At 46.9% G+C, this 18913-nt stretch overlaps 1 protein-coding gene across 32 annotated transcripts in view; it reads right to left on the bottom strand.

The window, feature by feature from the left end:
• Positions 1 to 18913, bottom strand: part of BEND7 (BEN domain containing 7) — an 86792-nt gene that overhangs the window by 6561 nt on the left and 61318 nt on the right. For all 32 annotated transcript variants that reach the window (XR_014817955.1, XR_014817959.1, XR_014817964.1 and 29 more), the window contains one exon: positions 11373 to 11492. Coding sequence is in view for 19 of the 32 variants with exons in the window: in XM_084980245.1 (XP_084836371.1) it covers positions 11373 to 11492 (120 nt within the window). In the remaining 13 variants the exon portion in view is untranslated. The remainder of the gene's footprint in view (positions 1 to 11372; positions 11493 to 18913) is intronic.

Raw genomic sequence — 18913 nt, 5'->3', positions numbered from 1 at the left:
GATGATTTCAGTTCATTTTCCCCTTTTTTTATTTTTAAGTTTTTATTGGAGTACAGTTGATTTATAATGTTGCATTTGTTGCATTCAGGAAAGTGAATCAGTTCTCTCTCTATATATATATATACCCCATTCATTTTCAGATTCTTTTCCCATATAGGATATTACAGAATACTGAGTAGACTTCTCTGTGCTATACAGTGGGTCCTTGCTGTTTATCTGTTTTATATATAGCAGTGTGTATATGTTAATCCCAAGCTCCTACTCTATCCCTTTCCCCTCCATTTCCCCTTTGGTAACCATAACTTTGATTTCAGCATCTGTGAATCTGTTTCTATCTTGTAAATAAGTTCATTTATATCACTTTAAAAATGAGATGCCACATATGAGTGATTTCATATGCTATTTGTCTTTCTCTGCCTGGTTTGCTTCACTTAGTATGATAATCTCTAGGTCCACCCATGTTGCTGCAAAGGGCCTTATTTCATTCATTCTTTTGAATGGCTGAGTACTATTTCATGGTGTATATACAATGTACGTAGTGTACGTATCTTCTTTTTCTTTTTCTTTTTAAGGCTGCACCTGGGGCATATGGAAGTTCCTGGGCTAGGGGCTGAATAGGAGCTGCAGCTGCAGGCCTACACCACAGCCATCGTAACACAGGATCCAAGCAGCATCTGCAACCTATGCCACAGCTTGCTGCAATTCAGGATCCTTAACCCACTGAGTGAGGCCAGGGATCAAACCTGCATCCTTATGGACACTGTGTTGGGTTCTTAAGCCATTGAGCCACAACGGGAACTTTGTGTACTGCATCTTCTTTAGCCATTTCTCTGTTAATGGGCGTTTAGGTTGCTTCTATGTCATGGCTATTATAGTGCTTCAATGAACACTGAGGTGCAAGGATTTTTTCAAATTATGGTTTTCTCTGGATATATGCTCTGGAGTGGGATCGCTGGACCATATGGTTGTTCTATGTTCAGTTTTCGAAGCAACCTCTATACTGTTCTCCACAGTGGCTACACCAATTTACATTCCCACCAACAGTGCAGGAGGGTTCCCTTTTCTCCACACCCTCTCCAGTATTGATGGTTTGTAGACATTTGACGATGGCCATTCTGACCGGTGTGAGGTGGTACCTCACTGTAATTTTGATAGGCATTTCTCTAATAATTAGGGATGGTGAGTATCTTTTCACGTGCGTTTAGGCCATTTGTCTGTCTTTAGAGAAATGTCTATTTAGATCTTCTGCTGTCTGTTTTGACGGGTTGTTCATTTTTTGATATTGACCTGAATGAGCTGTTTGTATACTTTGGAGATTAATCCCTTGTTGGCTGCTTTGTTTGCAAATATTTCCTCCCATTCTGTAGGTTGCCTTTTCATTTTGTTTATGGCTTCCTCTGCTGTGCAAGAGCTTTTAAGTTTAATTAGGTCCCACTTGTTTATTTTTGTTTTCATTTTCATTACTCTAGGAGGCAGATCCAAAAACATACTGCTGGAGTTTCTGTTGTGGCTCAGCAGAAATGAATCCAACTAGTATCCATGAGGACGTGGGTTCGATCCCTGGCCTTGCTCAGTGGGCTAAGGATCTGGCGTTGCTGTTAGCTGTGGTGGAGGTCACAGACACAGCTCAGATTCTCTGTTGACATGGTTATGGTGTAGGCCAGGAGCTGTAGCTCCAATTCGACCCCAAGCCTGGGAACTTCTGTATGTCACAGGTGTGACCCTAAAAACCAAAAAAAAAAAACCCCAAAAAACAAAAAAGATACTGCTGCAATTTTGAGAGTATTCTGCCTGTTTTCCTCTAAGAGTTTAAAATTTTTTTTATTACTCCATGAATTTTTTTACATTTAGAGTTGTACAATGCTCATCACAACCCAATTTTATAGCATTTCCATCCCAAATCTCCAGCGCTTCCCCTCACCCCCCCAAACTGTGTCCTTTGGAAACCATTAGTTTTTTTCAAAGTCTGTGAGTCAGTATCTGTTGTGCAAAGAAGTTCATTGTGTCCTTTTTTCCGATTCCACATGTAAGTTGATAGCATTTGATGTTGGTGTCTCATTGTCTGATTGACTTCACTTAGCATGATAATTTCTAGGTCCATCCATGTTGCTAAGAATGCTGTTATGTCATTCCTTTTAATGGGTGAGTAATATTCCATTCTGTATATGTACCACATCTTCTTTATCCACTCTGCTGTCGATGGACACTGAGGTTGTTTCCATGTCTTGGCTATTGAAAATAGTGCTGCAATGAACACTGGAGTTACATGTATCTTTTCGAGTCATGGTTTTTCTAGGTAGATGCCCAGGAGTGGGACTGCTGGATCAAATGATATTTTTAGTTTTCTGAGGAACCTCCATATAGTTTTCCACAGTGGCTGCACCAATTTGCATTCCCACCAACACCGTACTAGGGTTCCCTTCTCTCCACACCCTCTCCAGCACTTACTGTTTGTAGACTTTTTGATGATGGCCATTCTGGCCAGTGTATCCTCTAATAGTTTTATAATATCTGGCCTCACATTTAGGTCTTTAATCCATTTTGAGTTTATTTTTGTGTATGGTGTTAGAGAATGTTTCATTCTTTTACATGTAGCTGTCCCATTTTCATTTATTTATGGAGGCTTAAGGATCCACCTAGAATCTGGGGTGAATTGTTTAAATATAATCAATGGCATGGAGGGCAGTGAATTTCCTCTGGTAGAATTTTACTTGTCATCCCCATGCCAGTGGGACAGGCTTAGGAATTTTTTTTTTTTTTTTTTTGTCTTTTTAGGGTCAAACCCGCGGCATATGGAGGTTCCCAGGCCAGGGGTCCAATCAAAGCTGTAGCTGCCCGCCTAGGCCACAGCCACAGCAACGCCAGATCCTGAACCCACAGGGATAGAACCCACAACCTCATGGTTCCTAGTTGGATTCATTTCCACTGCGCCACAACGGGAACTCCCAGGAAAATCTTAAAAGTGAAACTTTCTTTTGAGATGACTGGAAATCCAATCTAAAAATCAGCATTATTTTGGTCATAAATAAAATTGGAAGGAACAGGCGTTTCATCAAAAGATTCATCACTTCTGTGTTTTAAAATGCAGACACTTGGCTCATCTCTGATATGTTTTGGTCTCCTTAAGAGTTTTCCAAAAGGTAGATCCTTCAGTCATAGAAAAGCTTCCATAAGTACAAAAAAGAAGGTCCCCCTATGTTTCCTGATAACTGATGAGCTTGTCACTTTGCCCACTGTGCTGCGGACAGAGCTACCCGGTAATTCCAGTCCTGCTCCCTTTGTCCCAAGGCTGTGGACCCGTTGGCAGTTTCTGGCTCTTGGCCACCTTCCTGCTGCCTGCGCATGTGCCCGAGGCCAGCCAGGTGTGGGCTGCCACGTGCAACATGTTGTAAGCACCAAGCTGGTGGGAAGCTCACTGATGCTATGTTTTTGTTTTGATTGCTGTGACTTTAAACACATTCGGCGTTTAGAGATCCCCCCTCGTTCACCACCCCTCCACCATCCTGTCTTCTGATGGCCCCGAGCCGGCCACAGCAAGAGACCCGTCCCTCACCTGCCAAATTCACCACAGTGAGAAAACACCCAGACAGGGTAGCCAAGATCAATTTTGGTCAGAGAAGAGTAGCAGCCACTAAAAATGATGTCATAGGAGTTCCTGCTGGGGCACAGTGGGCTAAGGATGCAGTGCTGCTGCAGCTGCAGTCAAGGTCACAGTTGAGGCTAGGATCCGATCTCTGGCCCGGGAACATCCATGTACCGTGGGTGTGGCCGCAAAAGAAAAAAATAATAAATGATGTTGTAGATGAATCTTTAATAACATAAAACATTCCAGTCAAGTGACGGGATGAATGGTAAGATTAGAATTTTGTAACTAGGTTTACGGACCAAAAAAATCCAAGACCCACACAAATGGTGACAAGGTTTCTCTCTGGGTGAAAAAGCTTATGGGTATTTAAAATTTGGTCTTTGAGTTTTAAAAATTATATAGTTAAAAAATAACAAACAGGAGTTCCCGTCCTGGCGCAGTGGTCAACGAATCCGACTAGGAACCATGAGGTTTCGGGTTCGATCCCTGCCCTTGCTCAGTGGGTTGAGGATCCGGCGTTGCCGTGAGCTGTAGTGTAGGTTGCAGACGCGGCTCGGATCCTTCATTGCTGTGGCTCTGGCGTAGGCCTGTGGCTACAGCTCTGATTAGACCCCTCGCCTGGGAACCTCCATATGCCACGGTAGCGGCCCAAGAAATAGCAAAAAAGACCAAAAAAAAAAAAAGTTATTTTTATATTTAGAAGACATTAATCTCTCCTGAATGGTTTGAGTGGATTTGAATAGGCAGATGAACCACATGGAAGTTCCTTCATTGTCTGGGATTTTAAAAATTCTTCAGGAATAAGAATAACTATGGTAGGCATCACCCTTTACTAAATATTTACCACCTACTGGGCACTTATTCTGTGCATTGTGTCATCCTACCCATAGAAACCCCTAAAAGGTAGGTCTGTTATTCCCATTTTAACAAAGGAGGCAACTGAGACAGAGGCTAAGAAATTCACCAAAGGTCATAATAACACAGCTAGTAAGTCACTCTGCCAAAGGCATGGTTCTGGTTAATGCCTAGGCTCTTAATCTTTTTGCTATTCAGTCTGAACATACATCACATGCATCCTTATAAGCTATATATATATATTTTTTTTTTTGGTCTTTTCCACGGCTGCACCCACAGCATATGGAAGTTCCCAGGCTAAGGGTCTAATCAGATCTGTAGCTGCTGGCCTATGCCAGAGTCACAGCAACTCGGGATCCAAGCCATGTCTTCGACCTACACCATGGCTCATGGCAACTCGGGATCCCCAACCCACTGAGCAAGGCCAGGGATCAAACCCGCAACCTCATGGTTACTAGTCGGGTTTGTTAACCACTGTGCCACGACGGGAACTCCCATAAGCTACATTTTTAAAGGTGCAAGCTTTTAGTTCACTGTACACTTTAGTAACTTTACTTGCCATGAACAACTCCTTTTCACTGAGTTGTAACAAAAATCAGTTCTGGGTAAAAGTGGTTTGTAATTCAGCTCTTCTCACTTTTTAAAAACAAGGCCTATGCAATTATGTGCCGTAGTAAACATACACGACCAAAAAATATGTAAATGATTATGGATAAATCAGTAGCTGCCGGCTGCATGAGCCAGGCCAAGTGTCATGGGTGAAGAACACAACTGTCACTTAAATTTAATTATAACATCTGTCTGTAACAATAAGCTCACAATCTCTCTTCCCTGGTGACAGGCAAGTTGCAAAATTTGGGAAAGATTGAGCAAGTCCAATAAAAATTGAATAGCAGCGACAGCTTTACTCTTGGATCAACACACATAAAAAATTGTGACTTCACCGCTGAGGAAATAATCTAATGAAAATGATAAAAATCCACACCAGGAACGGAATCATTTCAGCTTTTGAAAAAAAATGATTCTATGTCACGAGAGCCCTGAATGAATTTCTCTTTGGGTTCGCAGAACCACCTTTCACATCTGTGAGGGGTGCTTCTTTTTCTGAGACATGGCGCGAGCTACCTTTAGCGGTGAGTTGATTACTTGCCCAGGTAGAGTCTGTATCTTCTTTTAGGAACTGGGCAGAATGTGGTAAAGGAGGTTGACGTTGAGGAATATCCGGGAGATGCCGTATTGTCACTTAGATTGAACATGAGATGAAAAGGAGCAAGCGATAGCGCTGACCAAGGCCCTTGGTTCCCATCACTGTGACGGCAGCAACGCAAGTGGCTCCGGTGTCCATCCGCAGGGACCCCCGTCCTGTGCCGCTTGGGGAGAATGAAGGGCAACCGCATTCGATGAACGCGGGAGACAAACCCTCTGTGGCAGGTCACTGCGGACGTGCTGTCATTTGGGTCTCTCTGGGTCTGTATGCCAGGGTTAGTTTTGTCCTACAGCCACCTCCACGTCTCAGACACTAAGAGAACCTGCCAGAAGGGCAGGAGGAAACTGCCAAGGTGCCAGTCACAAATATCTAGGCAGAGAATCTGACGCCAGTGTCAGAAGAGGAAGTGCCCTAAGTCAAATATGAAGATAACTCGGGAACAGGGCAGATAATCATCTGAGGGGGCAAGATGCTCCCACGGGAAGTGGGGGAGACTGCGGCCCACTCTGTACAATCAGGCATGCGTGGTGGGAGCGGGCAGCTTGGGGCGCAGGTTCCGTAACACGCCCCCGCCTGCTCCGGCTGGGGCTCCTCAGTGATGGCACTATTGTGAATTGATACTGTCCTTTTCCCTCAGGCGCCCAAAGAGCTCTGCACAGGTCCCACTCCTCCGGGTCCTCCCGCCGCCCCCTGGGGCACAGGGAACCTGGTGCAGACTTGCTAGCCGGCCTCAGGCTAGAAGCTGGTGGCACAGTTGGGACCAGGGTGAGGGGACCATAGGGCAGCTGGTGGCTGGGTGGTGGCTGCTCCCGCCCTCTGCCTTTCTCGAGGACTAAGTGTTACATTGCAGTCTCTTCACTATGATGAATCTCAGAGCCCTCTGTATTACATTTAGGGTCTTTGTGTTTTGGGTTCAACAACCTGCCCTGAAAAGTAACCGGGAGATACAAGTTCCTATGTACTCAGAACAGTCAAGACTGCCAACGCAGAATCTAGGCAACAGAGGACCAAGTTAATACCTACGAGCAAGGACACCACTCAGGCTTATCCCTGAGATGTGATCTGGGATATAAAATTGAGGAACACGCAGCAGTGGGACACTGCTTCATAATGGGTTACTCCCAGGGTTACTGTTTTTTTAACACCTGTCAGTCAATCGCCTAAAGCACTTTCCTTGGAGCCTGAAATCTAAGGGGGCAGAGGAATAAAGGGGCCTTTGTGTGGTGTCTGCAGGGACCCTGAGTCTGAGAAGAGATAAGAGACCCGCTGGCAGGCGGTTTTACACTCCCAGGTGTTGCTCAGTTAATCCACCCAGAGTGAGGTCCCGAGCTAGCCCTGACCCAAGCCTCTGAGACTCTGGGGGAGGCTGGGCGAGGAGCAATGTGGGAGGGAAGGGTCAGGACTAAGGAGATGCAGGCAGGGAGGTGAGAGAAAGGCCTTGAGGAGGAAAGAAGGGGCCCACCGGCTGCCCATGTGAGTGGCCGCAGGTGTACCCAGGACATGGCCACCGTGTGGGTTCTGGGGTAGGCAGAAGCATCTGAACCTCAGGAAGGAAGTGACGGAATGTTCTCCAGGATCTCACATGACCGTGATGAGCTAAGACCTTGCTGCTGTGGACTGCTGTCCCTTCAATTCCCTTCATTGAGTTGTTGGTTCACTCAACAAATACTGCCGTGTGTCCACGCCTTGCCGCACCCTGTCCTAAATACTTAGGCCAGACACACGTGGCCTCTGCTCCTGAGGAGCTGTGGAGGAAACAGGTGTGTCCCTATGCAGGTGGCAGACGATCAAAGTGCCCGGGGCCGCCTGTGATGCCTCCGAGAGAAAGTGACTTTTGTGATGCTGCTGCGTTGTTTCCTAGGCAGAGGGAAAGCGGGAGTGGGGAGGCCAGTTTATTTCAGAGCAGGGAGGAGGCTGGCGTGGCCGACGGCAGGAGGTGAGGGGGGCGCCTGAACATGAAGAATCATGCATGCCAGCCTGGGGGGTGGGTGTGAAAGAGGTTTTGTTTGGGGGAAGACAGGAAGCTGGGAGTGTTTGACTAGGGGCGGGGTGACCAGATCTCATTCGCAGAGGCACAGGCAATGAAGTCTAGGGTTTCAGGATGCGGCCAAGCCCAGGGCTGAACCCTGGGCGGGGGGCACTGATGATGGGACAGTGCCAGTCACCAGGCAGGGTTCAGAAGGAGAGTGGGAAAAAGCACCAGGGATGGAAACCGGGACCCCGGGTTTAGGAGATGGGCAGAGGGGAGAGAGGCGGGGAAGGGGACCAAAGGTGCTGACCGGGAATTTGGAGAAGAAATTAGGAGAATGAGGTCATAGAACCCGGCCCAGAGAAGAGAGTTTCAAAAAGGATGAGACTTGGGGGTCTTGCTGTGGCACAGTGGGTAAAGAATCTGACTGCAGCAGCTCAGGTTGCTGTGGAGGTGTGGGTTCAATCCCTGGCCAGGGCGCAGTGGGTTAAAGGATCCGGGGTTGCTACTGCCACAGCTGTAGCTCAGATTCGATCCCTGGCCATGGGATGTCCATATCCTGTGGGTGTGGCCATAAAATTAAAAAAGAAAAGAAAAGAGAAAGAAGGATGAGACTTGACAGGGTACAAATCAATACGGAGGTCAAGTCAAGTGTTAATACAAACAAGTGAAATCTGACCACTTCACGGAAGCCGGCAAGGGTTCCTGTGGGGAGTGGGAGGGCAAATGCAGTGGATTCCCAAGTGGTCTGGGATGGGGAGGCAGACTTGGGGAACGCAGACCCTGTGGGAAGAAATCTGACCAACAATGTCGGGAGGAAGACATGGCAGGGGTTTTAAGCAAGGAAAAAGGAATTGCTTCGTTTTGTTTTGGGGCAGCAGAGGAGGTCATGGGCATTTTTTTTTAACGTGTCAGCGCTTTATTGGTGGCAATACTGACATTATCTAATTTTAACTGAGAGCACCGAGAGCTCGATCAATGGAGAACCCAAGGCTCAGAGAGGTCGAGCAGTTTGTCCAGGTTCCCGGGAAATTGTAAGTGGCAGTCAGAGCTAGGGAAGCAGAACTGTTCTCTTCCCTGAACCACGCCACGTTTATCTGCGATGATTTGGAGATGCAGAAGGTGCAGTGAAAACTGGGAGACTGACTGAGGAGCAGGAGCGTGACTCACTATCCAAGCCTGAGAGCCTGTGAGAGGGAGAGGGGCATCGCTGATAATCACACCAGGGCAACAGGAGCAAAGCAGCCGCCCTGGCACAGCAGGCTGGCTGGTCCCCTGCCTGAGGACATGGCACCTGGCTGCCTCAATGACCTTCACGCCGCCAAGCAGGGCACATGAAGACAGACATCTTGCGCCAGGTATGTTGGCGACACTGATAAAGCCATCCGTGTGCAGCAGGTGTCTGGAGCTGCAGGACAGCCCTGAAGCAGGTTTTCCTTTTATGTCCACTTCATGGTTGGAACCCGAAGATGAGAAGGACTGAGTGACCCATCCAACGTCCAAAGCAGACATGAGCCCTGAAAACCAACTCCACTGTGACTTGTTACCTAGCGCAATAATCCATTTGTTTACCAATGAAAAAAAAGTATATATATTTTTTTGTCTTTTTGCCTTTTGGGCCACTCCCGCGGTATATGGAGGTTCCCAGGCTAGGGATCGAATCAGAGCTGTAGCTGCCGACCTACGCCAGAGCCACAGCAACACGGGATCCAAGCCGCTTCTGCAACCTACACCACAGCTCACGGCAACGCTGGATCCTTAACCCACTGAGCAAGGGCAGGGACCGAACCTGCAACCTCATGGTTCCTAGTTGGATTCCTTAACCACTGTGCCACGATGGGAACTCCCCAATGAAAAATATTAGTCGTCCATTGCTCTTTATAAAAAGAGCATCAATTAAGTGTAAAAGAGGTCGACTGGTGGAGTTTTTACTGCGGTGTAGTGGGTTAAGAATCTTGGGTCACTGTGGAAGTGTAGATTTGATCCCCAGCTGGTGCAGTGGGTTAAAGGATCTGGGGTTGCCACAGCTGCAGCATAGGTCGCAGCTGTGGCTCAGATTCATTTCCTGGCCTGGGGATTTCCATATGCTGTGGGCGCAGCCATTAAAAAAAAAAAAAAGTAAACTGGTTAAAAAAGGGGGAAAGAAAGATTTTTAATTAAAAAAAAAAAATCTAGACCAAGCTGGACAGTTAAGAGTCCTGCTAGCTACTTTTGCAGAACTGGGAGGTTTTGCACCCTGAAAAAGCACTTGGGGCCCTGGTGCCCTGTGTCTGGTCACAAGGAGGGCACTCCCAGCCTGAGCCCCGAGCTCCCCTCCCCCCAAGGCCGTGCTCCTCGGGGGCCTTGGTCATGGTTACTTCTGCTCACGCTGAGAGTTCAAGTTAAGAGGCTGTACTACAGAGGGTCTCACGAGTGTGTGCGGCTGTTCCCATGGCCTCTGGACCTCCGGGACATCCCGGAGTGTGACATTCTAGCACCTGAAACCCATCTCCATAACTCTCACCGCAGCCACAGAGGCACAGAAGGCTCTTAGCAGGCCAGGGGTCTTGAGGTTTCATCGGGAACTGTTTTTGTTTTGTTTTGTTTTAAATAATATGACGAGGTCGATGGCCTCCTAGGGATGATTATTCCTACATCACGGCAGAAAACTGACCTCAAAGGGGATTCTTCACTGGTAAATTATCCCACTGTCACTTTGGGGGAGCCAAAGATTTCAAATGACCAAATCTAAACAGTCAATAATTCAGCTGGTGTTCACTTTTCCTGGAAGAATTATCCCAGAACGGCCAAGTCCAGATTACAAAATAAAATAAAAAAGAGTAAGTATTTGACTTAAAATCCCTTTGTGTTTCATGTGGTAGGATGATTATTTTTTATCTTAAGCAGCTAGTACTTTTTTTTATAAAGTCATGCAGATCCAAACAAATGCAAATAAATAGGAAATAGAAACAAGTCACAAAAGAGAGACCTCATTTCACACAGAAGGCCACCAAAGAGATTAGCAGTCCTTGTCATTCGTGCTATTAAAAGTAAATGGCGCGACAGAACTTTCACCGTTTAATCTTTTTTTTTTTTTTTTTTTTGCTTTTCAGGGCCGCACCCTGGGCACGTGGAGGTTCCCAGGCCAGGGGTCCAATTGGAGCTGAAACTGCTGGCCTACACCACAGCCACAGCAACTCCAGATCCAAGCCATGTCTGCAACCTACACTGCAGCTCACAGCAATGCAGAAATGAATCTGTCTAGGAACCATGAGGTTGTGGGTTTGATTCCTGGCCTCGCTCAGTGGGCTAAGGATCCGGCCTTGCCATGAGCTGTGGTGTGGGTCACAGACGTGGCTTGGATCTGGTGTTGCCGTGCCTGTGGTGTAGGCCAGCAGCTACAGTTCTGATCTGACCCCTAGCCTGGGAACCTCCACATGCCATGGGTGCGGCCCTAAAAAAACAAAAGACAAAAAAGAAACAAAACAAAACCAGCATACATTATATAAACCTTCTCCTTGGAAGTTCCCTGATGGTATAGTGCCTTAAGGATCTGTTTGCCGAAGCTGTGGCACAGATGCAACTGTGGCTCAGGTTCGATCCCTGAACTGGGAACTTCACATGCCAGGGGTGCAGCCAAAAAAAAAAAACAGCAACAAGAAAAAGTTTCTCCTTCAAAAGACAATGAAGCATCCTAGAGCAAAGAATTGTATTTTGCATCATCTAAGAATTCAGTAAAGAGCTTCTGCAATTATTTTCTTACAGTTTATTCATACCTGAGCCTCTTTTTAACCTTCTTCTGGCCAGTTTGATTTGATCCTGCAGAATCTGTACCCAGTCTCTTGGGCCAGGAAGTTTATCCACGTGATTAGCAGTGCAGTATTTTTCTGTGAAGACTGAAAGAAAATGTGACATATTGTTAAATATTTTTACAAAAAAAAAGTGCAGATCTGAAATAGGAACATAATCCCAAAAGAAGAAAAGAGTGTATTTCTAAAAGATGTCAGTTCTGCAGTGGACAGTCTCAAAATCCACACAACGTTCCCTTGGTGAAGATGGAAGGACTCATCCTACATAACAGGTCCTCTGCTTCCAAATGGAACCGGTGGGAGATACTAAGCAGTTCTCCACAAAGTTCTCTTTCTAATTGCTCCATGTCCATGTGTATGTGTGCGTCTTGCAGACAGAGAAGAAAATGCCTCTAGGGGTCCGCTGGCCCCATGTCAGAATTCTGCAAATGTGTTAACACATTTCCCTTTTTGGTAGTGGTGAACTCAAAATCTGATGGGAAAGGGGGACTGGGGGGGGGGGCAGTGGGATGGACGGGGAGTTTGGGGTTGGTAGATGTAAACGAATATGTTTACAATGGATAAGCAATGGGGTCCTTCTGTACAGCACAGGGGACTGTGTCCAGTCTCTTGGGACAGAACATGATGGAGGGGATAGCATGAGAAAAAGAGTGTGTGTGTGTGACTGGGTCACTCTGCTGTACAGCAGAAACTGGCACAACGCTGTAAGTCAACTCTACTCTAATAATAAAAACATCTCTAAAAATGTTTAAAAAAGAAAATAAATGTGAAAGAATACCAAAAAACTCAATGAGAAATGACACAAAAAGATGAGGTTCTCATGGTGATTCCCGCTAACTTAATTGGCACTCAAAACAGATACAACGCGGTTGGGTCTCGGTGAAAGTTCCAGCTCCATTTGGGTCAACCTCCTGCATCTTCTACTAGCAGTGCCTCAAAAAGAGCTACCCGGTATGCAGAGAGGAAACTCTGCAGAGTCCTGTGACAGGACAAGAGGGAGGGGTGACAATTCTCTCCCCACAGCCGCACACTGGCGTGTGACAGCACACATGGCGCTGGGGTTGGAATCTCTGCTCACACTTGGTCCCTGAGCGCTTTTCTACCTGCTTCCCCCATAAGGTCAGAGCCTGCTACGTGGTCATGTCACACTGCCGCCTTCGTTTTAAAAATACTGATAATTTTGGAGTTCCTGCTGTGGCTCAGTGGTAATGAACCTGACTGGCATCCATGGGGATGTGGGTTCGATCCCTGGCCTCTCTCAGTGGGTTAAGGATCCAGTGCTGCTGTGAGCTGTGATGTAGGTTGGCGGCTACAGCTCTGATCTGACTTCGAGGCTGGGAACTTCCATATGCCACAGGTGTGGTGCTAAAAAGCAATAATAATAAAAATAATTTTCACATTCTAAAGGTTTCTTTTAAAAAGAAAGGACAGAGGAAACTGTTGACAGCTTCAGCCACATAAAACAGTAACATTTCTACCGAATGAAAAAGTAAACACTGCACCTGCATGAGAACAGCGAGTTGCACTCAACTGACCACTATAGAAAGAGCTCATCCCTAATAAAAGAGCAACTTCAAGTCTCCACAGATAAAAGGACAAAGTATGTTTAGCAAAAAACATTAGGGAAAATATTCAACATGGAACCCCAAGTCGCAAAACATACTTTACACCTACGAAATTAGAAAAACAATTAAGCTAATACATAATATTGATAGAAGTGTGTGGATCTGCCACATTCAAATATGACTGTTGGCACAAATTGGCAAAACTCTTTTGGGAAATAAGATAGGACTATATAATGAGAGACATAATACTGTTATCCTCTAGATTGGTAATCTTCCAGAAGTTTATCCTAATTGCAAAGAATGTGAAAGAAGGGGGAAATGTTATAAACCTTGGTCCCTTGGGATCTGGGGGAATGTGTTTCAGGACCTCCATGGACACCAAAACCCAAGGATGCTCGAGTCCCATGTATACAACCAATGCACATCCTCCTGTAAATGTTAAATCATCTCTGGTTTACTTCTAAGACCGAAGACAATGTAAATGCTACATAACTAGATGCCTGCACTTGGCAAATTTCCGTTTTGCTTTTGGGAGCCTTCTGGAATTTTTTTCCCCAAACATTTTCGATTGGCAGTTGGTCGAATCTGCAGGTGCGGAGCCTGTGGACACAGAGGGCCGACTGTACAGATGTCACTCATCCAGTTGTGCGGGAAGGGATGCGTGGCAGCAGGGAGCAGGTGGATGTGCGGGAGTGGGAGCAGTGCTGGGAACCTCCAGTCATCAGAGTCAGGCGGTGCTGGCTAATAGGGAAGGGGTAATTAGGACAGAGCCAGGACGGGCATTTCTGGAGACTCCCAGGACCTGGGAAATTCGGGCAGAAGGTCTGTGAGGGGACTGGCCAGATGCATTAGGCGTGGCTTGGGGGCCTGAGTTGGCGGTGTTGGTGGAGCCCCCGCATGGGCATGATGAGCAGGGATTTCAAGAGACACAGGGACGGGGTCCTGGCTCAAGATACAGGTTTGAGGAGCACAAACATAGTGTGGTAGTTAATTAAAACAAGAGAAAAAACAGTCACCTGGGGGAAGGCCTTGAGTGAACGGAGCGCTGGGCCAAGCGCAGAGCAGAGAGAACCCTGGTGTCTGAAAGGAGGTTAAGGCACAGGAGTCCAGGAAAGAGAACCCGGCCCAAGGTCTTGTGAAGGTGGGTGTGTGTGTGTGTGTGTAAATATGACAAAGTGGGACCCATGATCCCCAGTGCACAAGACAGCCAGAAAGGAGGTGTGGGAATCAAGGGCATTGGGGTGGATGTGGCCACAGATGACACTGGAGATACTAGGCTTGGGGGGTGGGGAGCAGCACCAGGGAGATAGAGGATCCAGGAAGGAGGGGACAGCAAAGGAACCAGATACCGGGGGACCTGTGGGGCTGGGATCCAGGAGAGAGATGGGGGTTTACCTCCACCGGGAGGAAAAGGTCCTTCTCCAAAGCCAGAGGAGGGGAAGCCTGGGGTGGAGTCAGAAGTGGCTGCAGGTCAGAGTCGTCATCACTCCTGATGCCTGGATGAGCTCAGTGGTGAGGGGGGTGGATGGTGTGGGAAGGTGTGGAATTGCCCAGAGAAGAGCAGGAACAGGAAGGCAGCAAACAGGGACGCAGGAGGGAGGGCTGCGTGCTGGTGGCAGCAGGGGCCGTGGGATGGCTGTTTCCTCCAGGGTGCCTGGCGGCCTCCGGTTGGGGCAGGGACCCTAGATGGGGGTGCTGGTCTAGGGTGGGGGTTTTGCTGATCAGGTTTGGCAAGAGGTCAGGATACGAAGCATTGAAGAAGCCCCTGCGGTGAATTACGGCTTCCTTCACCTTCCCTTCCTTCCTTCCCACCCAACTCTGGGAAGCAAGAGAAGCTAGAAAATGGCTCAGACTTGGAAAAACCCACTGAGATCAGCTAGGTTGGCAACAAGGCGCCAGGGAACAGGGGCAGTTGGGAGTGTGGTGGTAGTGTGTCAAACCCGGGCTGAGAGCAGGGTGTTCGTTCAAGTGTGGGGTTGAATGCAGTGGAGGTGGAGCCAGTGTGCATGGGGCCTGGACTCTGGCTGGGGTCAGGGTGTCACATGGACCTTTCACGTGAACAGAGACCTCATCCAAGATGGCAGTGGGCCTGGAAGTGAGAGGAAGACGCAAGCCGGGCTGATGGAGCAGCCCCTCCCAGCCCTGACTGAACGAGGCCGGGGATCAAACCCGCAACCTCATGGTTCCTAGTCAGGTTCACTTCTGCTGTGCCACGATGAGAGCTCCAGGAAGTCTTAATAGAATAGAGAAACAAGGTTGTATCACATTCAAGTGCCCACAATAGCACTTCTTAATCAGAGAATTGCCGAAAGGTTCTTGAAACCCTGTTTTAATGAACAGGAAAGAAATATTTGCACTTGGCACCTTATTTGTTTACAGGATAATGTGAACCATAGAACGACTAAATACATCGTCTTAGCACGTAAACATCTCCCTCCTTGTAATATTATTTATATAATTAATTTCCATGGCAACCCCCTCTTCTTAGATTGGGAGACACATGTACCCAAATTGGGCCACATTAGGGAAGTAGAGATTGGAAATTAACAAAATAGATCTGGATGATGTGACCATCACAGTGATTCTGGCAAATGAGAGCATCAATGACCAAATTTAGGAGAAACAGAGGGAAAGCCCCCCCCACTCCCCGCCGCCCCAACTGTGTGAGCGCCTTCTAAGCGGATCTTCTCTCTCATCTGGAGGTTAAGTATTCTGCTGCTCGTTAAAAAGGCAACAATTTCAGGTTCTTTTTTTTTTTTTGCCTTTCAGTGAAAACTTACCTGGTTTCAATAACAAGAAACCAGGGAAATCACTGCCTTCTGGGCCTGCATCTGAGACCTTTGAAGGCAAAGCATTCAGCTTCCCCCCAAATATCTCTACAAACAAACGTTTCCATCGGGCATATTACTGACATTCTAGTTCATGGATTACACTCACACTTAAGACACACTTTTAACTAGCATCTATCTACGGAGGACGAAATCCTATTCTTACACGTGCAGATGAGGCGTGAGAACAGGGCCAAAGGACTGCCGCTGTATTGATCTGAAAACGCCCACATGCCATGTGGAGAGAGGTACGGGCTAAGCAGGATGTAGTTTTGCTCTCTGAATCTATAGCTAAAGGTCAAGCTATTATCCTGGTAACAGTTCCATTAGGAGTAATGATGTGAAAAGAGGTATTGCATTAATGCTCTGGGTTTCCTACTATGTTAATAGTGGGTCATTAAGAATCATCGTAGAACAATTTGCATTTATCCCTAGAATGCAAGAGGTCCTAAAAAGAAATCTCCCTCCTCTCTTATTTTAATATTATTAAGGAGAAGCAAGGGATAATTTTAAACAAGTCCAAATAATCTGAACAGGCGGATGAAGGCCAACAAAGAAACTAAGTAAAAGAATGGAAGCATCTACTCGGCTTAATCTAATTTGAGGTCCCAAGGCGCACAGACTATGTGCAGTCCCCAGGGAAATGATACATGTTCAGTCTGATCTGTACAGGAATAATGACTTTGCTCAGATGCTTGCATTCGTTCAAACCGTGCCCTTTAATTGTTTCTACGTGATGAAGAAGCTGGTGGTGGCTGTGTGCGTCCTTCACTGGGAACCGGGCATCTAATATGATCATCAGTGAACACGGCGGTGAGCAGCGTGTCTGAACGTGACGAGATGAGAACTGAGGGGCTTGGCCGTGTTCCCCACACAGCTCTCTGTTCACACGATAGTTCCTAGAGAACTCTTTGTGTGGGCTTTGCTGGCTCTTGACGCTGGGAAAAGCAGGATATGGCACGGAGGTTTAAAGAAAGCCCCTGGATCACACAGACAATTTAAGACGTAGGAGAAGGGAGTTCCCCTTGGGGCTCAGTGGGTTACGAACCTGAGTCGTATCCATGGGGATGTGGGTTCAGTCCCTGGCCTCGCTCAGTGGGTTAAGGATTAGGTGTTGCTGTGAGCTGTGATGCAGGTCACAGATGTGGCTCGGATCTAGTGTTGCCATGGCTGGGGTGTAGGCTAGCAGCTCCAGCTCTGTTTCAACCCCTAGCCTGGGAACTTCCATATGCAGCATGTGGTGCCCTAAAGAGCAAAAAAAAAAAAAAAAAAAAAAAAAGAAGAAGAAGAAGAAACAGCAGAAGATATGAGTAGGTTTCATTTCACTGTGAAACTCACTAACTGGGTTAAAACTCAAGCCAGCAGTGAGAGTCCAGCTTCTGAGGTGTTGGCTCAGTTTTAACTTCTGGTCAGACAGACGGGCAGAAATCAAGGTTTACATCAAGCAGAACTGAAAGTGAGGTCCTTATTGGGTCTGCCAAACTCCCAGAGCTCGTGGGGGCCAGGGGGGAGGGGGAGAAAGAGAACTGTCCGCAGTGGGGTCCTGGGGCTACACAAACAGGGAGGGAGCGTGGGGACTAGCCCGCTGGCAGGGACCCGGTGCAGAGACCAGGTTCCCCACAGGCTGTGCCCACCTCCTCCCATCCCAGTGCGCAGAAAGCGGCCAGCACCCCTTCGGCATCTCCCTCTTCGCTTTGATTCTTTCAGAGCCATCGTCTTGGAGCCTCCGCTGTGCTAAGTACTGTCTATCTCATTTAATCTTGGCCGAAACCGCTGTCGTGACCCTACATGACAGGTGACAAAGTTGGGGGGGGTGAATAACCGGCCCAAGATGGCACAGATAGTAGAGAGTATTTTCCATATAAATTATTTAACTTTTAATTTAAAGTTGTATACAAGCACGCGGATTTTGGACAAGAATAATGACGGAATGCTTAGAGAAGCACACTGACAGCTCAGGTAATACTTCCATATGAGACCTGTGAACACTGGTGGTACTTTCAACCACACAAGACAGAGGACCAGGCGGGGCTGTGGGATCATCCCCCGCCCCAGCCCCCACCCCCACCCCAGATCAAAGTTGGTAAAGGGAGGGAGAGGGACACGGCCCAGGGAGCTTGGGTGTATGTATACAGTGACAGTAAAATACTGTCATTTTCAGAACAAAGACTGAAAGACTACGCCACACAGACCCTCCTCATTCAAAGAATTACGAAAGGCTGTTCTTGAGGAAGAAAAAACTAAATGTGGAAGGAAAGAATGGGAGGGGGAGGGGAATCGGTAGGACGTGGCTCATAGGAAGAATATGAAGAATTACTGCAACGCCAAATGACTGAGAATTGTGCAGCCATGGCTCAGAGGTAGAGGGAAGATCAGGTGTAAACACGGAAAAAGGGAGCTTAGTCTTATTCATGTTACCAAAAAAAAAAAAGTATGGTGTTAAAATGATTTACTACCCATGGAGAAAAACACATTAAATCCCTCCCTCATGTTTTAGGCAAAAGTAAATTCTAGGTGGATAAAAGACCTGAATATGAAAGACACAACTTAAAAAATCTGGTAGTGGGGAAAAAAAAGAGAGAATACCATTACCTCATCGGGGCAGGAAAAATTTCTAAAAAAGGGTACAAGAAATGCACAAAGCATAAAGTAATCTATCTGACTGTCAAATCTAAACTTTGGGTATGATAAAGGATTTTGTGGGTAAAGTTTTCACAAGTTGGAAAATGAGAAAAAATGTTTTTAACACCTGTAACTCACAAAAAAAATTCATGCAAGCCAATAAGGGAACAACCACCTAATTGAAAAGCAGGAAACGGATGGAAATTCACAGACGAAGATAATCAAATAGTCATAAATATGAAATGCTCAGCCTCATTAATAGGGAATTCGTCACTGAGGTGCCATCTGAGACCAATCACACCGGCAAAGAGTGAAATTTGTTAACACCAGACGCTGGCAAGAATGAGGAAAGATGGGATTTCATATCCATTGCTGTTTGATGTCTAAATGATACTGGTCACTTTAGTGGACCACTTGGCAATGGTTAGTGACACAGATGATGGCTCTATTCCAAGACTCAATTCCGCTGCCGGCTGCAGGCGCCCACCACAGG

The sequence above is a fragment of the Sus scrofa genome, chromosome 10, assembly GCF_054392235.1.
Source record: "Sus scrofa isolate SSC_HxYL_T2T_F1_AM1 chromosome 10, Sscrofa_HxYL_maternal_Yorkshire_Landrace_v2.0, whole genome shotgun sequence".
In the NCBI taxonomy this organism is placed as follows: Eukaryota; Metazoa; Chordata; class Mammalia; order Artiodactyla; family Suidae; genus Sus; species Sus scrofa.
Note: the sequence above shows the minus strand (reverse complement) of the source record. Positions and strands in the feature narration are given on the sequence as shown.